Raw genomic sequence first — 16092 nt, 5'->3', positions numbered from 1 at the left:
CCACCAAAAAAAGTGCCCATGGTCGCCCCACCCACCCCGTGCGGCTTCCCTTTGCTTCCCTGCCATTTTCCACAGGAAATCTGCGGGGGGGAGGGCAGCATTTTCTGTGGATGTGCAGTCCTGCAGAATCCCCCCAAGAATATACTGTATACTTTATAGTATGCATTAAATTTCAGAAATCTCAGTGGTCATTGGACCGTGTGCTGTGGCCGGCAGTTGGAAGCTGTGAGCTTCTAAACAAGGTTTGACATCTAGAAGCCTCTGTTCATTGCTGAGCCTTAGTCAGGGGTCGGGGCTATCAAGAAGGCCAGGGCTTTATAAAGCAGTGAGCAAGCGACCAGGGAACTTTGAGAACAGGGACCGCTAACAGGGAGTTTTGAGAGGGAGTTGGGGAGTGGGAGAGGGGCGAGGTACACTATAATCAAAACTTCTTGATTTAAACAAAAACCCTATCATTAACCTAGGTAGCTGTAGGAGAAATGCAGGCAGAAGACCAGCAGCAGAGTGGGGGATATCCTGTTTATTGTACTCAGTGTAGCACGTATGGTTACCTGCCATGTGGGCGGGTGGCATATGTATGCATTCGGTGCAAGGAGCTCCTGGCCCTCAGAGACCGTGTACGGGTTTTGGAAGCCAGGATGGCGGAACTGGAGAAGCTAAGGGAGGCAGAGAGGTATGTTGATGAGGCTTTCCAGGACACTGTAGATTTGTCCCACCTCTAGTCAGACAGCCCCTGCGCTGTTACGGAGGATGAAAGGCCCAGAGAAGGAGAGCAGTCAACCGGAACAGAGGGAAACCTTCCCATATTTGGGACCCTCCTTCCAGATGATGTTGGGGTATCCTCTCGCACTGAGGTTACCTCTCCTGGGGAGGGAACTCCAGTCATTAGGAAAAGGCAGGTGTTAGTAATGGGACATTCAATCATTAGAAACATAGATAGCTGGGTTTGTGATGACCAGGAGAACCGTATGGTAACTTGCCTGCCTGGTGCAAAGGTTGTGGATCTCTCAAGGCATCTAGATAGACTTACGTGTAGTGCTGGGGAGGAGCCGGTGGTCGTGGTACAGGTAGGTACCAATGATGTAGGGAAGGGTAGGAGAGAGATCCTGGAGGCCAAATTTAGGCTGCTAGGAAAGAGACTGAAATCCAGGACCTCTATGGTGGCATTCTCAGAAATGTTTCCAGTTCCATGCGCAGGGTCAGGTAGGCAGGCAGAGCTTCAGAGTCTCAATGCGTGGATGAGACGAGGGTATAGAGGGAAGGGGTTTAGATTTATTTGGAAGTGGGGAAACTTTTGGGATGGGGGAGCCTATACAGAAAGGATGGGCTCCACCTAAACTAAAGTGGATCCAGACGGCTGGCACTTAACATTAAAAAGGTTGCAGAGCAGTTTTTAAACTAAGAACTGGGGGAAAGCCGATTGCTGGAGAGGCGCACGTGGATCAGACAGAGACTTCTCCTAGAGGAGAGTCTATTTATAGAGATTCTCTAGGTTTTAGTCAGGAGGAGGGGATGAAAGAGGACTAAGTATGGGCCAGATCAGACGAGAAACATTCACAAATGATCTGACACATCAGAAAAGGGCAGACAAATAAACAGTGACAAGTTTTTAAAGTTCTTGTACACAAATGCTAGAAGTCTAAATAATAAGATGGGTGAACTAGAGTGCCTCGTGTTAAGGAGGATATTGATATAATAGACATCACAGAAACCTGGTGGAGTGAGGACAATCAATGGGACACAATCATTCCGGGGTACAAAATATATCCGAAGGACAGAACAGGTCACGCAGGAGGGTGGGCGAGGTGGCACTATATGTGAAAGAAAATGTAGAATCAAATGAAATACAAATCTTAAATGAATCCACATGTTCCACAGAATCTTAATGGACAGTAATTCCATGCTGTAAGAAGAATATAACAGTAGGGATCTATTATCAACCACCTGACCAGGACAGTGATAGCGATGCTGAAATGCTAAGGGAGTTTAGAGAGGCTATCAAAATAAAAAAAACTCAATAATAGTGAGGGATTTCAATTATCCCCATATTGACTGGGTACATATCACCTCAGGATGAAATGCAGAGACAAAATTTCTCTTTACTTTAAATGACTGCTTCTTGGAGCAGCTGGTACAGGAACTCACAAGGAGACAGGCAACTCTCTTTCTAGTCCTGAGTGGAGCACAGGATCTGGTCCAAGAGGTAACTATAACAGGACCACTTGGAAATAGTGACCATAATATAATAACATTTAACATTCCTGTGGTGGGAAGAACACCTCAACAGCCCAACACTGTGGCATTTAATTTCAGAAAGGGGAACTATGAAAAAATGAAGAGGTTAGTTAAACAGAAATTAAAAGGTACAGTGACTAGAGTGAAATCCCTACAAGCTGCATGGACACTTGTCAAAGACACCATAATGGAGGCTCAACTTAAATGTATACCCCAAATTAAAAAACACAGTAAAAACTAAAAAAGAGCCACCGTGGCTTAACAACCATTAAAAGAAGCAGTGAGAGATAAAAAGGCATCTTTTAAAAAGGGGAAGTCAAATCCTAGTGAGGTAAATAGAAAGGAGCATAAACACTGCCAAATTAAATGTAAAAATATAATAAGAAAAGCCAAAGTTTGAAGAACAGCTAGCCAAAAACTCAAAAGGTAACAACAAAATGTTTAAGTACATCAGAAGCAGGAAGCCTGATAAACAACCAGCCCCTGGATGATCGAGATACAAAAGGAGCACTTAAAGACGATAAAGTCATTGCAGAGAAACTAAATGTATTATTTGCTTCAGTCTTCACGGCTGAGAATATTAGGGAGATTCCCAAACCTGAGCCATCTTTTGTAGGTGACAAATCTCAGGAATTGTCACAGACTGAAGTGTCACTAGAGGAGGTTTTGCAATGAATTGAGAAACTTAACAGTAACAAGTCACCGGGACCAGATGGCATTCACCCAAGAGTTCTGAAAGAACTCAAATGTGAAATTGCGGAACCATTAACTATGGTTTGTAACCTGTCCTTTAAATCAGCTACTGTACCCAATGACTGGATGATAGCTAATGTAACGCCAATATTTAAGAAGGGCTCTAGAGGTGATCCTGGAAATTACAGACCGGTAAGTCTAACGTCAGTACCGGGCAAATTAGTTGAAACAATAGTAAAGAATAAAATTGTCAGACACATAGAAGAACACAAATTGTTGCACAAAAGTCAACATGGTTTCTGTAAAGGGAGACCAAGTCTTACTAATCTATTAGAGTTCTTTGAGGTGGGTCAAACAAACATGTGGACAAGGGGGATCCAGTGGACACAGTGTACTTAGATTTCCATAAAGCCTTTGACAAGGTCCCTCACCAAAGGCTCTTACATAAATTAAGTTGCCATGGAATAAGAGAGAAGATCCTTTCATTGATTGAGAACTGGTTAAAAGACAGGGAACAAAAGATAGGAATAAATGGTAAATTTTAAGAACAGAGAGGGGTAACTAGTGGTGTTCCCCAAGGGTCGGTCCTAGGACCAATCCTATTCAACCTACGCATAAATGATCTGGAGAAAGGGGTAAACAGTGAGGTGGCAAAGTTTGCAGACAATACTAAACTGCTCAAGATAGTTAAGACCAAAGCAGACTGTGAAGTACTTCAAAAAGATCTCACAAAACTAAATGATTGGACAACAAAATGGCAAATGAAATTTAATGTGGATAACTGTAAAGTAATCCATATTGGAAAAAAAAACCTCCAACTATACATACAATATGATGGGGGCTAATTTAGCTACAACTCATCAGGAGAAAGATCTTGGAGTCATTGTGGATAGTTCTCTGTAGACATCCATGCAGTGTGCAGCGGCAGTCAAAAAAGCAAACGGGATGTAGGAATCATTTAAAAAGGGATAGAGAATAAGACGGAGAAGATCTTATTGCCCTTATATAAATCCATGGTACGCCCACATCTTGAATATTGCATACAGACATGGTCCCCTCATCCCAAAAAAGATATACTGGCATTAGAAAAGGTTCAGAAAAGGGCAACTAAAATGATTAGGGGTTTGGAAAGGGTCCCGTATGAAGAGAGATTAAAGAGGCTAAGACTTTTCAGCTTGGAAAAGAGGAGACTAAGGGGGGATATGATAGAGGTATATAAAGTCATGAGTGGTGTGGAGAAAGAGAATAAGGAAAAGTTATTTACTTGTTCTCATAATACAAGGACTAGGAGCCACCAAATGAAATTAATGGACAGCAGGTTTAAAACAAATAAAAGGAAGTTCTTCTTCACTCAGCACACAGTCAACCTGTGGGACTCCTTGCCTGAGGGGGTTGTGAAGGCAAGGACTATAACAGGGTTTAAAAGAGAACTGGATAAATTCATGGAGGTTAAGTCCATTAATGGCTATTAGCCAGGGTGGGTACGGAATGGTGTCCCTAGCCTCTGTTTGTCAGAGGGTGGAGATGGATGGAAGGAGAGAGATCACTTGATTACCACCTGTTAGGTTCACTCCTTCTGGGGCACCTGACATTGGCCACTGTCAGTAGACAGGATACTGGGCTGGATGGACCATTGGTCTGATCCAGTATGACCATTCTTATGTTCTTATTGTAGATTACTAATTGTAGATTAGTTTTCAGATGTGCAATGCAGTGTACTCTGGAACATAAAAATCACGGAAGATTCAGATTGCAGTCGAGTGTGAATACAGCAACAATGGCAGGATTCAGCAGAGGTTTTATTTTTTAATAAAGTAAAGGCTACTGGGCTTTTCAACCACCAGAAAGGGGTAGGGAGCAAGGCATAGTGGTAATGAGGGCTCCCTGGCTCTTGCCAAAATGAGATGGGAAAGCAGACACTGTTCCCTGCAGGATATACAATGAACATTAAGCTAAAATAGTCAATCAAATTTTGAATAATTTATTTTTATTTAAAAATGTATGGAAGTGCTTGCTGCAAGAGATCAAGAAAAAAATACAATGCAAAATAATTAAAAAATTAGAAGCCAACCAACCCAGATACACAATCATCATATGAAACATAGGTGGCAAAAGGCCAACCCATTAAGCATCAGGAAAGTCAACTACCAAAAGAAATCAATTAATCATTGATAGAAAGAATGGGAAACAAAACAAGGTTAGCACATGCAACTAAAGAACAAAAAGCAAAACCACACAAATCCAAGGAAGAAAAGGAGGCCAAAGAACTGTCAAGAATAAGGCAATCAAAATGCAGTGAGTCCTAATTGAAAGTGATATTCATCTCATCCATGTGTTATGTATCTGCAGTCATTTACAAAAAACATGTTTTTGAAAGTTGTGGCGTGTGGGGAGACTTGTTATGAAACAATAAAAAAGCATTATAGTGGTATGAGAATCAAGGAAATTCAAGATTCATGTTGGCGCTTTATTCTTAACACGTGTCATTGGACACTAGGGCAGTATAGCATGCTACATAGGATCACCCGCGGTTGTCAGATTCCTGCAATGGTTAAGACCACAGTGGAAATCAAAGACTGAGTGGGAGGCCTGCCTGATCTTTCTTGCTTGCGTTAGTTTTCATTTGTTTAGCATAACATTTCTGTGTGAGATTTTTTCCATTAAGATACTCTCATATACAGAAAATATTTTAAAAAATATTTGTCAAACAAGCACAGACAGAAAGGTACAATTCAACAACTTCACCATGAGTCACCAACCACTCTCATGGTTGAAGCTACAGTACTGTCTTGGGCCTCTGCAATGCCAGCAAAAATGTCTGCAAGGAGTCCTTATCCTATTCTTGACATAGACTTGTAATTTTCAGAGCTGCACAAAACTGAAATAGAAAAGCCTTTGCAATAACTTTGAATATCCTTTTTCAAACCTGGAATGCGAATTTTAGGCACAGTTCCTGTATTAGAGGTGCTCCATAGGCCTGCTCTATTCCCAAAACTTAGATCAACCTAGGTACATCACTCAGGGATGTGAAAAATTTCACACCCTGTGCAGTGTCCTTAGGTCACCCTACCCACCATTGTAGATGCAGCTAGGTTGATGGAATTCTTCCATCAAACCAGCTATCACCTCTTGGAGAGGCTGATTGCCTACATCAATGGAAAAACCCCTTCTCCAATGGTAAGAAGCATCTACACTACAGTACTTCGGTGGCACAGCCCCTGGGCAAAAGCTGTGTCACTGTCACGTAGAATTCTCAGGTTAAGTACCTACACTCTGAACACCCTCGGCAGCTGCTGATGTCATTTGAGGTTAGACACAGAACAAGCAACAATCAGCCACAGCGCACCTAATAAAGCCTGATTTAACGGTGGTGAAATCTGAAAAAGCCACTGCACTCTAAAGCAATCTGACAAAGATTTATTACCTTATTCCATGTTATTACTGGCTCAGGCTCTCCTTGAGAACTGCATGGAATCTGAACGTTTATGCCAACTTCTACTGTCATATCACTCGGAACGTTAGCAAACACAGGGGTAACTAAAATGATGTTACATGGACACAATGAAAAAATGTGAAAGTATTTTATGTTTGTACAATAAAGAAAATTACAAAGGCATAGTTCAAAATCACATACTACAACAACTTAGCTGAATGAATGCAATAAGAGCTGCAGATACAACTGAGTCTTTATTATGGCACTAAAAACAGGAAAACTTTTTCAAATAAACTACTCATCCTATTATTTGCACACAAAAAATTCAGAACAAGAATGATAGATGGGGCTCATACCACTACCTATTTCCCCAACACTTCCCATTATAAGAACTTCTTTTCAGTTGCTTGTTACTTTGCCAAACTTTAACCACTGGGCTGAAATTTTCCATTTTCCTCCGGCTAAATTTTCTTTAAAGAAAATTTTAGGCAGAATAGTGCAGCCACTTCCAAGCATGAAGCTATGGGAAAATATGTTGTTTTGGCCTATGTTAAAATGCTTTATTGTCCCTGGAGATCTTTTTTGAATAGTTCTAGTGCCATGCTTTGGAGCAGGCACTTGAAATCTGACAGGGATATGTATGGCCTTTCTGTGAGGGATGTGCTTTTTTCTGGCCAATCTGACCAAATTTTTTAAAGTTGGAAGACTTTTCTTTTAAATTTGTAGTTCACAAATGTTCTGTTAAGACAACTTAGATTTTAGCAGCTAAATTCCCCCAAAGATTCAATGCACATTGGGCATGTTCCACCCAAGACATGAGCAGGACTTACCATGTGATTGCATCTATGGGCTGCTGCAGGTCATGCTGGGTCCAGGCACAGGAACTGAGAATTGGGAGACTCTCCCCTGTGCTTTCAATAGGCCCCCTGCTAGGCCTAGGAAGTATGAAGGAAAAAACTGAGTGATTTGAATACAGAGGGGACAAGAGCTGGACCTGTGCGGGCAATGGGGGAGTAGACTGGGATAAAGAGCCAGGTGGTGAGAGACTGACTGAAGATTTGCAGAGGCATGAGGGGGAAATTGGACTGATGGGGAAAACTTAGTCAAGCTAGGCAAAGAGACTTGATCCGGGAGTCACGGAGGTGCGGGGAACTGAGACTAGCTGGACAAGAAGACTAGAAGCCAAGCCAAGAGGGAAGGGGCTGGAACTTAGATGGATGGAAGACTGACACCAGATGAGGAGCTGCAGTGGGGACTGAGAAAAAGTTCTGGCTGAGCAAGGACCAGTGGGATGGGGGAAAGAAGGGAAGGGTAGACAGAGCCGATGAGAAGCAAGGTGGAAGGAGAAGTGGGACTGGCAAGAAGGAGAAGTGGGACTGGTTGGACAAAGAGACTGGGACAAGGAGCTGGGGGGACTGATGGGGAGACACTGAGATTGGACGAGGAGCACAGGAAGGGAGGTTGGGACAGGAAGCTAGTGGGGACGAGGAAGATGGATGTGGGTTGGGGAGAGAAAAGACATAAGATGAGGAGACAAGGGTGGGAGGGACTGCGACTGGCTGGGACACGCAGCTGGGCCACTGCGGGAGAGATTGGGACTGAGAACAGTGAGGTAGTCCAAAGGGGTGAGACTAGGACTTGCTGGGCTATAAGATTGGGCCTGGGATGAGAAGCCTGAAGAGTGGAGACTGGGACTGGCTACGTGAGGAGAATGGGACTGGGGTGAGAAATGAGGAGAGAGACAGGATTGGGACAGGTGGGAGGGGACAGGGCACAAAGGGTCATGTTTGGGGGAATGGGCAGAGGAGTCTGCCCTCCCATCCAGACACTGAAATGTCAGAAGTGCTGAGAACTGGAGACAATGGGAGCTGGGCTTTCGACATATAAAGTGGTATGTAATGCTAAGTACTCTGAAAAAAAAAATCAGGTCCCAAGTGTCTCAAACTGGTACCCAAAACTAATGGATACTTTTGACCTACATCTGTGTGTGCCCCTGTTCCCCATGAGCAAAATGGGGACAATAGTACTTCCTCATCTCACAGAGGTGTTGCGAAAATAAATTCATTAATATTTGTGAAGCAGATACTATAGTGATGAGCACCATAGAACAGCTCAGGCAAAAAGGAATCGTTCTGTCCTCAGAGTAGGGTCTAAATAGCCTACTGCAATTAAGGCATGGGGCAACATATTGAACAATAAGGCGAAAACAAAATTTTGAGTAACTTCTCATTAAGTGAGCACCACCTATTCTGTGGCACAGGCAACTTCTTGTGGCATTTTCTAACTTCTGTGTGATTGACTTTGCAACATAAATAACATTCTTTTAACATAGTTTCTTGAATGTAATAATTTGTATAAATTCAGCAACATTTAGATTTAACTTTAATTAATGAGTTTACTCAGTGAACATAATTTTCTAGTCCCGCAGCTTCTGTCCTTGTCCACTCTAGATTCCTCACTGAGGTCAGTGTTGTTATTTTTAGCTGAAGTCAATGGGTATTTTCCCTGAGCAAGGGCTGAACTCAGTGAGATTAAACATGTAATTCAAAAACATTTTCAATTAGTAATATTACTTGAAACACTGATATGTCAACACAGAGAATCAAGTACAAAACACAAACTAAAATGTTCCTACTTAATCCTTAGAGGCAAATTATGTAGAGTTGCATGAAAAAAGAAAAAAAATGGGAAATGGACAACATTTTTCATGTTGTTTGATTTTCTGTTTCAGGAATGACACTGAATACTATGGGAAGGCCATCTTTCCTTTGCTCTGGGAACAGAAAGTTTTGGGGTTCTGGCCACCAACACATAATGAAAAAAAACAGTCTAATTAGTTACACATGTTCAGCAGTCTTATGGGAAACAGACCCAGAAGAAAGGCAAAATTTTCACAACACAAAAATACCCCACAAAATCTGAGAAAACAGTCATCCAAAGGGTAAACTTCCCTCCACCAAAAAAAAAAAAAAATCAGAAAAATGTCTCATAAGACAGCAGCATTTTCTTCAAACAAAAGTACTCTGACATAAATACTGGTCAGCTTCTGACCTTTTCATTTATTAAGCAAACAGTAAGGAAAACTGGAAGCTAAAAATACATGTAGTCAGAATTTATGAACTAGGAATCCGGAATGAGCAGCAAAGTTTCCAACTGACAAAAAAAAAAAAAATCCTATTCTGTTAGGCTCTGATCCAACAAAGCACATATACACATGCATAACTATAAGCACGAGAGCATTCCTGTTTACTTCAGTCAAGATCACAGTCCTACTGAGCTAGATGTTGAACAAACGGAGACAACTGAGTTCCTTATCTTTGCTACCCATTGAATTATGGGGCTACTCATGTCCAAAGTATGTATTTAAGAGATTATTTGCTGGACTATGTTCTAAGCTGTACCCCTGGCTCTGGCACTGCCTCTGTGTTGCCCCGAACATGACATTTTACTTCTGTATCTCAGTTTATTCATCCATAATGAGGGTATATAAATAGATTCTTACCTCACAGTGTATGGTGAGGTTTAATTAACATTTTTAAATTGCACTGAGATCCTGGGATAAAAGTTACTATGAAATTGCAAATCAGGAATAGTCTTCAAGGGTGAAATTAACTCCTTTGCAGAAGTCGAGCACAACCAGCTAAATTCCTCTTAAGCTCTATTTTAAAAACATAAATCATGTATAGAGCTTGTGCAGGCCCTACAGACAGAGGTGAATTGCACCTGGTGTATGCATCTATATTAACAGTCCATTTTTCTTCCTCTAAACTAAGTCCACACTTAGGTTAAATTATCATTATTACTATTAGTAGTAGTAGTATTATGGAAGCACCCAGAGGCTCCAAGCAGGATCAGGGTGCTAAGTGCTGAAGAAGATAAGCTCTCCAGGAGAGGAGCCTATCTTTGCTAACTAAATATTTGAATTCTATCACGATGAAGTAAAAGAAGCAAAGTTAAAAGGTGCCTTTTAAAACAAAATTGTTTGACTCAAACCTCATAAATATTAACTCCAAGTTTCAAGCATGGTTTCCAAGAGGAAAAGAATAAGTCAAGCATTCCAATGAATATTTTAACATAAGTCTAAGACTCATATTTATAAAGGTATTTAATTGCCTAACTTCACTTGATACTTCCGCAATAGCTGGCCCTAAATGTACTTTTTCTAAACAGATACAAATATGGATATAGTGACTATACCTCTAGGTTGTACTGTTAACTGTACAGCTGTTCTTTGGGATCCTACAATGTTGACGGCTTGACATTCGTATTGGCCTTGGTCATGTAGAGCAACTCTGGAAATCCTCAGTGTTCCAGATGATAGTACTAGATGTCTTCTATCTACAGAGAGTTGGCTCCCTGAAACACAGCATTTGTTATTTACCAATTACAGCCATGTAAAATAAAATACTATCTATATTTCAGACACAACTCAGAGCCATTTAGTATTTGATAAAACCTATACAATTTTTTAAATAAAAAAGTAAGGTTTCACAAAACAAATTATTTAGAAAAAATGTTTTGAAACTACTATCTACTCTCCAGAACACACACTGCGGCATGGTCTACACTAGGAAATCAGGTCGGTATAACTACATCGCTCAGAGGTGTAAAAAATCCACAACCCTAAACAATGCAGTAACGTTGACCCAACCCCTGGTATAGACAGTGCTAGGTCAATGGAAGAATTCTTCCATCAACCTAACTACTGCCTCTCAGGGAGGTGGAGTAACTAAGCTGATGGGAGAGGTTCTGCAGCGATGCCACTATACTGATTTCTGTGGAGACCAGCCCTCATGTTCCTGACCTCTTCCACATCTACTTTTTCAGCAGAAAACAGAGGAAAGCATGATATTCACACCCACGAAGCATCAAGTCAACAAATCACTATAGGAAGGATGCAAATGAAGAGCATTGTTACTTTCATGTCATCACGTAGGAAGAATATTCACCATTCATCTTTTCTCTCCATTTCGCCCACCTAACTATCAGAAAAAAAGTGTACGGCTCTGCAGAACCGGATATACCAGCATAAAAGGAATGAAACAAAATGCACCAAAATAAGGCTGAGTGCCAGTCTTGTCCACCACCCCTGCTACCTTTCCACCACACTCTATTTGTTTTCATCTGTGGCCACTGTACATAACATTTGTTTGGAGCCACCTCAGGAAGCGGAGGAGAGGGAAAATCCATAGACACTGTCAGTGCCTCAATGATCAAGTTCTTACTGGAACTCTGCTGTATCTGTCACCACTTACAACCCCCTGTGAGTTGCTTTTCCTGCTATAACCTCACCCTTCCACATGTTGGTACACGTAGTAGATCTATTACTGATCTTATGTACACTATCATTTCTATCACCCCTGAATTTGGCCTAGCATCTTTACAGTACCATTCCTGAAATGTAGTCGACTAGAGTGGACCCCTATGCCCATGCCAAAGTCTTTCATCTGCTCCACATGAATGTAAAGAATATTTCTTGTACAAACATTTTACAGATGGCAGTTAAAGATTATCACATTATATGTTTAATCTACTTAGATTTATAACTACTAAGTGTTCTACATTAACTAACCAAATTGACATCTTCCATCAGAGACTAAGAAGCTTTTAAGGCAATTGTATAGCACACACACATACATTTTGTGCTATTTCATAAGTGATTCCTAAAGGGATGTAATATTTTAAATGTTTAAAAGTAAAACCTCGAATCAACTTCTTACCTCCTTTGGTCCAGGCAATAACGGGCTGTGGATAGCCTTGCGCTTCACAAGGGAAATCTACAGTGTGGCCCTCAATCACTACTCTGTCTTGAGGAGTGACAGTAAATTGAGGTACAGCTACAGGAGGGAGAAAAAAACTTGTTAAACAACAATTGAAAGATGTTCCATTGGTTGATATTACTTATTTTCTATGTGACTTGCACAGTTCTGTGGGGAAAGGGATCCTGCTAGCTCTTTTAGATTGTAAGCTCTTTGGGGCATGAATTCTCTCTTACATATATGAACAGAGCCTAGCACAATGGGGCCCTGATCTCAGTTGGGATCTCTAGGCATTACTGTAATACAAATAAATAATAAATCATAATCATAATCATAATCATAATAGATCCAAAATATGATGTACCTTAAGACTGGTATAATCAAGTAGAGAATGTTCTCTGGATTCAAAATATCTTGCTTTCTTTCTTTCTTTAAAAAAATCCTCAACTAAATTATGAAGAAAACACAATGTGATCACAACCAGCCTGAGCTGCTCTTTTCTTGTAACACACACACAGTGCCTTTATACAAAAGAAAACCAATGAACAACGGTATAGGCCAGCTTCTGCAGTAACATTGTGGCATTACCAATGAGAGCGGGCATTTGTTCAGTTCTCAAAATACATCCACCCATTAGTTGATGGAAAAGTGGAACTAAACACATAAGGGCAATTTGTTTTCTATAATTTGAAAAATAAGTATGTATAGGGTGACATGGTTCTTGCTCTAAGGAGTTTACAATCTAAAAGAAAAAAAAGTGGGAAAATACCAAAACTGATGAGGAAAGAACAAATTTAAATTTTTAAAAGATATTAGAAACCTAAGGAAAAATCACTTCCAGCTTTAAAGACTAAAGAGTAATAGCCTACGTATAAAAGAAATTTATTGCATATAGTGTTCCTGAAAATATTTTATATTCTAGGCTTTTGGCAAATTATGCTGAAAATAAAGTTACTCTGATTACAATAATTTGTACTACTATAATTGCCAGTTCACAGAAGAGCTGTACAAATGATACGGGGGCTGGAGGGATTGCTAGCTTCCATGCAGCAAATCAGTCAAAAGAAAAATGATTAGGAAAGATGGGAGACACAGAACCACACTCAGAACTCCACGTCCAGTAGTACATGTGTACATATTAATTTTTAGACATGCCAGCTGCAGAAAATATTTGAGTCCCACACAAACTTGGCACTGGCAGTATGTATACATGTGATTATATAAACAGACCAGCAGACAAAATCTTGAGCAGCAGACATTTCAAAATATGAATGGGATATAAACATTTGTGTATAATTCTTCCGAAGTTTTATTTCTAAATTAAGGGCCTGAGATTCTGCTCTCGCTGAAGTCAATGGCAAAATCCCACTGACTATATTAGGAGAGGGAACAGGGTACACAATTAAAATAATGCACTTATGGTCTAATTCATTTCCAGCAATTTAGAAATCAGAATGGAAATATGTTTCCTTTGAATTAATTTTTGAAAAATATAATGTCTTTCCTTGTTTAATATTACTTACCTTGCACTATGATGTAAGCAGTTGCATGGATATTATCTATACTGTTGGTTGCAAAACAGGTATACTCGCCACTATCTTCCTGGTTCACATTTTGTATATAAAGGCCTCCTGAAGGAGTTATTGTGATGCGAGGATCATTTGGTAAAGGGGTTCTGTCGCCTTTTGTCCATGTGATCCGCGGTTGCGGGTGGCCAGTTGCACTGCATTCCAAAGTAACACTTTCTCCAACTAATACTTCTGTATTTTGTGGGTGGATCACAAAACTTGGCCTGGCTATCAGAAGAGAACCATGCTTAAATGTGGCTTTCATCCATTTCCAGACCCTTATAAACATCAACAGGCTAGAAGAAAAACCTTTATAAAATTGTGTTTAAGGAATTTATGAAAAAATATCAGAGCACAAAGCACATTTTTGATAATCTGTTGCTGTTTAAAAGGTTCTTTTCACCAAGAAAGAAACTGATACAAAGAAAACAAACTGACTATAGACAAAGTGCTGTTTAATGCACAAAGAGAGGGTGGGGGGGGAGATAAAAATGGTTTTAAATAACTTTTCAATTATAGCAATCATAAGTGTAATTTGTGACTAAAGTAGGTACAACGTTTTCAGGAATGTAATTTTTAAGTTGCTGGTGTCCCTTTAAACCAGGGGTCTCAAAGTCCCAGCCCGTGGGCCATCCGCAGCCCGAGAACCTCCCCATTTGCGGCCCGTGCCGGAGAGACGCTGCATGCAATGTCTGCTACAGGCGCCGCCCCCCACAGCACCCATTGGCTGGGGGAGAGGGACAGAGATACTATCACTAGTCGCTGGGCAGAGTCAAACATGGAGGCAGCATCATTAGTTGCCAGGCAGAGTCACCTATGGAGGTAGCATCACTTTTTTCCACAATGAATAAAAACAAGTCAAAATACCGAACACAACTATCTGATGCCCACCTTGCTGCAATCCTGAAGGTTTCAACTGCTCAGTCACTGAGGCCAAACATCAACAAACCGACAGAACTGAAGCATTGCCAGGTGTCTGACAAACACTAAAAACTCTCCGGCAGGCAAAGAATTGTATGACAGTTTTATTATTTCTAAGAATTTTTTAAAAAAAATACAACATAAATGTTTTCTTTTCTGAACACCATCTTCAGTGACATTACTGGCCCACTGGGAGGTCTGAGGACTGGCCCTAGCCCTAAGGTAAATTGAGTTTGAGACCCCTGCTTTAAACATATATAATACATCTCCATAAAACAATTCTGCGGGTGAAGTTAGTGCTCATATATGAAACACAGGCAAGACTCTGACATAGTGCCAGAAGGGGTTGTACAAAAGTATTGTTTAGTCCTCTGCAATGCATCTCCAATGCATCTCATGATTGACCTGTACCACTTTTGCTATTCTCCATTCTTGGCCTTTCTTGAACAGAAACCAGAAACTGTTTGATTTTGTAATGTGCCAAAACAGCTCGTTAAGCAGGACTTGCAAGTGAATGAGGACAGACACAAGGATGGATTTAAAATATTAGGCCAAAACTTTATTAAAGTTAATATGGAGGAAGGGTACTATGTGTCCCATCTCCCTGTACCATCCATTGAAGTAGGTCCAGTGCAGGGTTTACAGGTCTCCTACCACCTACCATCACTCAGGACCATACCCACCCCTAAAATGGGCAGCTGAAATGGGGCAAGAGCCTTGAGAAGCCCTGGGCAATGTTTTCAATGAATGATTGTGAGAAGCAAGGAGCCAATTAGCTCCCATCTCCCTCTGTCTGGACAATGGATGGTGGAGTGTCCAGGAGAAGACGAGTCCTACGCCTGCATAGAGTCCACAGTTGCCAACTTTCACGCACCCTGATTTTCACAATAAAACAAAAATCAAGCTAATCCCATTTGAAAACAAGGCCAAAACAAGCCAATCCCTAAGAACCCCAATACTCTATGTGACTATATTCCCCCCCCCCCCCCCCCCAGCATGCTGTTTGGGACTGTGATGGGCCTGCTCTGCACCCCTGACTCTCTCCCTCCCTTGCCCTTGCTTGCTGGGAGCCGATCAAAAAAAAAAAAAAAGTAGTAACAAGCTACAACAAGAAACAAGCTACAAACCAAACAAGCAACAAGCCAAAAATTAGCCAACAAGCAACTCACAAGCCAATTAAGCCAAAAACAAACCCTATTTCTGCATTTTTTTTCCCGGGTTTGGCATGTCTGATAGACTCCCCTTTTCATTCTAAAGCTGTCTGGCACATTACAGGTCCATTCAAGTCTTCCACCCATTAAACTGGGTGAGTGGCATTGTTATTTTTGTTTTGAGCATCTTAAGTCAGGTCTCTAAAGATCAGACACTAGAACAACAGCACCATTTAATTCTCTTCTTCCTTCCCTCATATACTACTAAAGATAATCTACATTATTACTCTGATTAAATGGTATAATACAATCAATGGTATAATACAATCAAT

General features: G+C 40.8%; 1 protein-coding gene across 1 annotated transcript in view; it reads right to left on the bottom strand.

Annotated features, from left to right (window-relative positions):
- The window catches only part of PXDN (peroxidasin), a 152719-nt gene that overhangs the window by 55939 nt on the left and 80688 nt on the right, over positions 1-16092 (bottom strand). Inside the window, exons 10-13 of the mRNA XM_073336142.1 lie at positions 13644-13916; positions 12082-12198; positions 10559-10717; positions 6353-6465 (exon numbers count right to left, since the gene is read on the bottom strand). Of these exons, the coding sequence (XP_073192243.1) occupies positions 6353-6465; positions 10559-10717; positions 12082-12198; positions 13644-13916 (662 nt within the window). The remainder of the gene's footprint in view (positions 1-6352; positions 6466-10558; positions 10718-12081; positions 12199-13643; positions 13917-16092) is intronic.

Source organism: Lepidochelys kempii, chromosome 3, assembly GCF_965140265.1.
Source record: "Lepidochelys kempii isolate rLepKem1 chromosome 3, rLepKem1.hap2, whole genome shotgun sequence".
Taxonomy (NCBI): Eukaryota; Metazoa; Chordata; order Testudines; family Cheloniidae; genus Lepidochelys; species Lepidochelys kempii.
The sequence above is the reverse complement of the archived record's forward strand: the minus strand, read 5'-3'. Positions and strand labels throughout refer to the sequence as shown.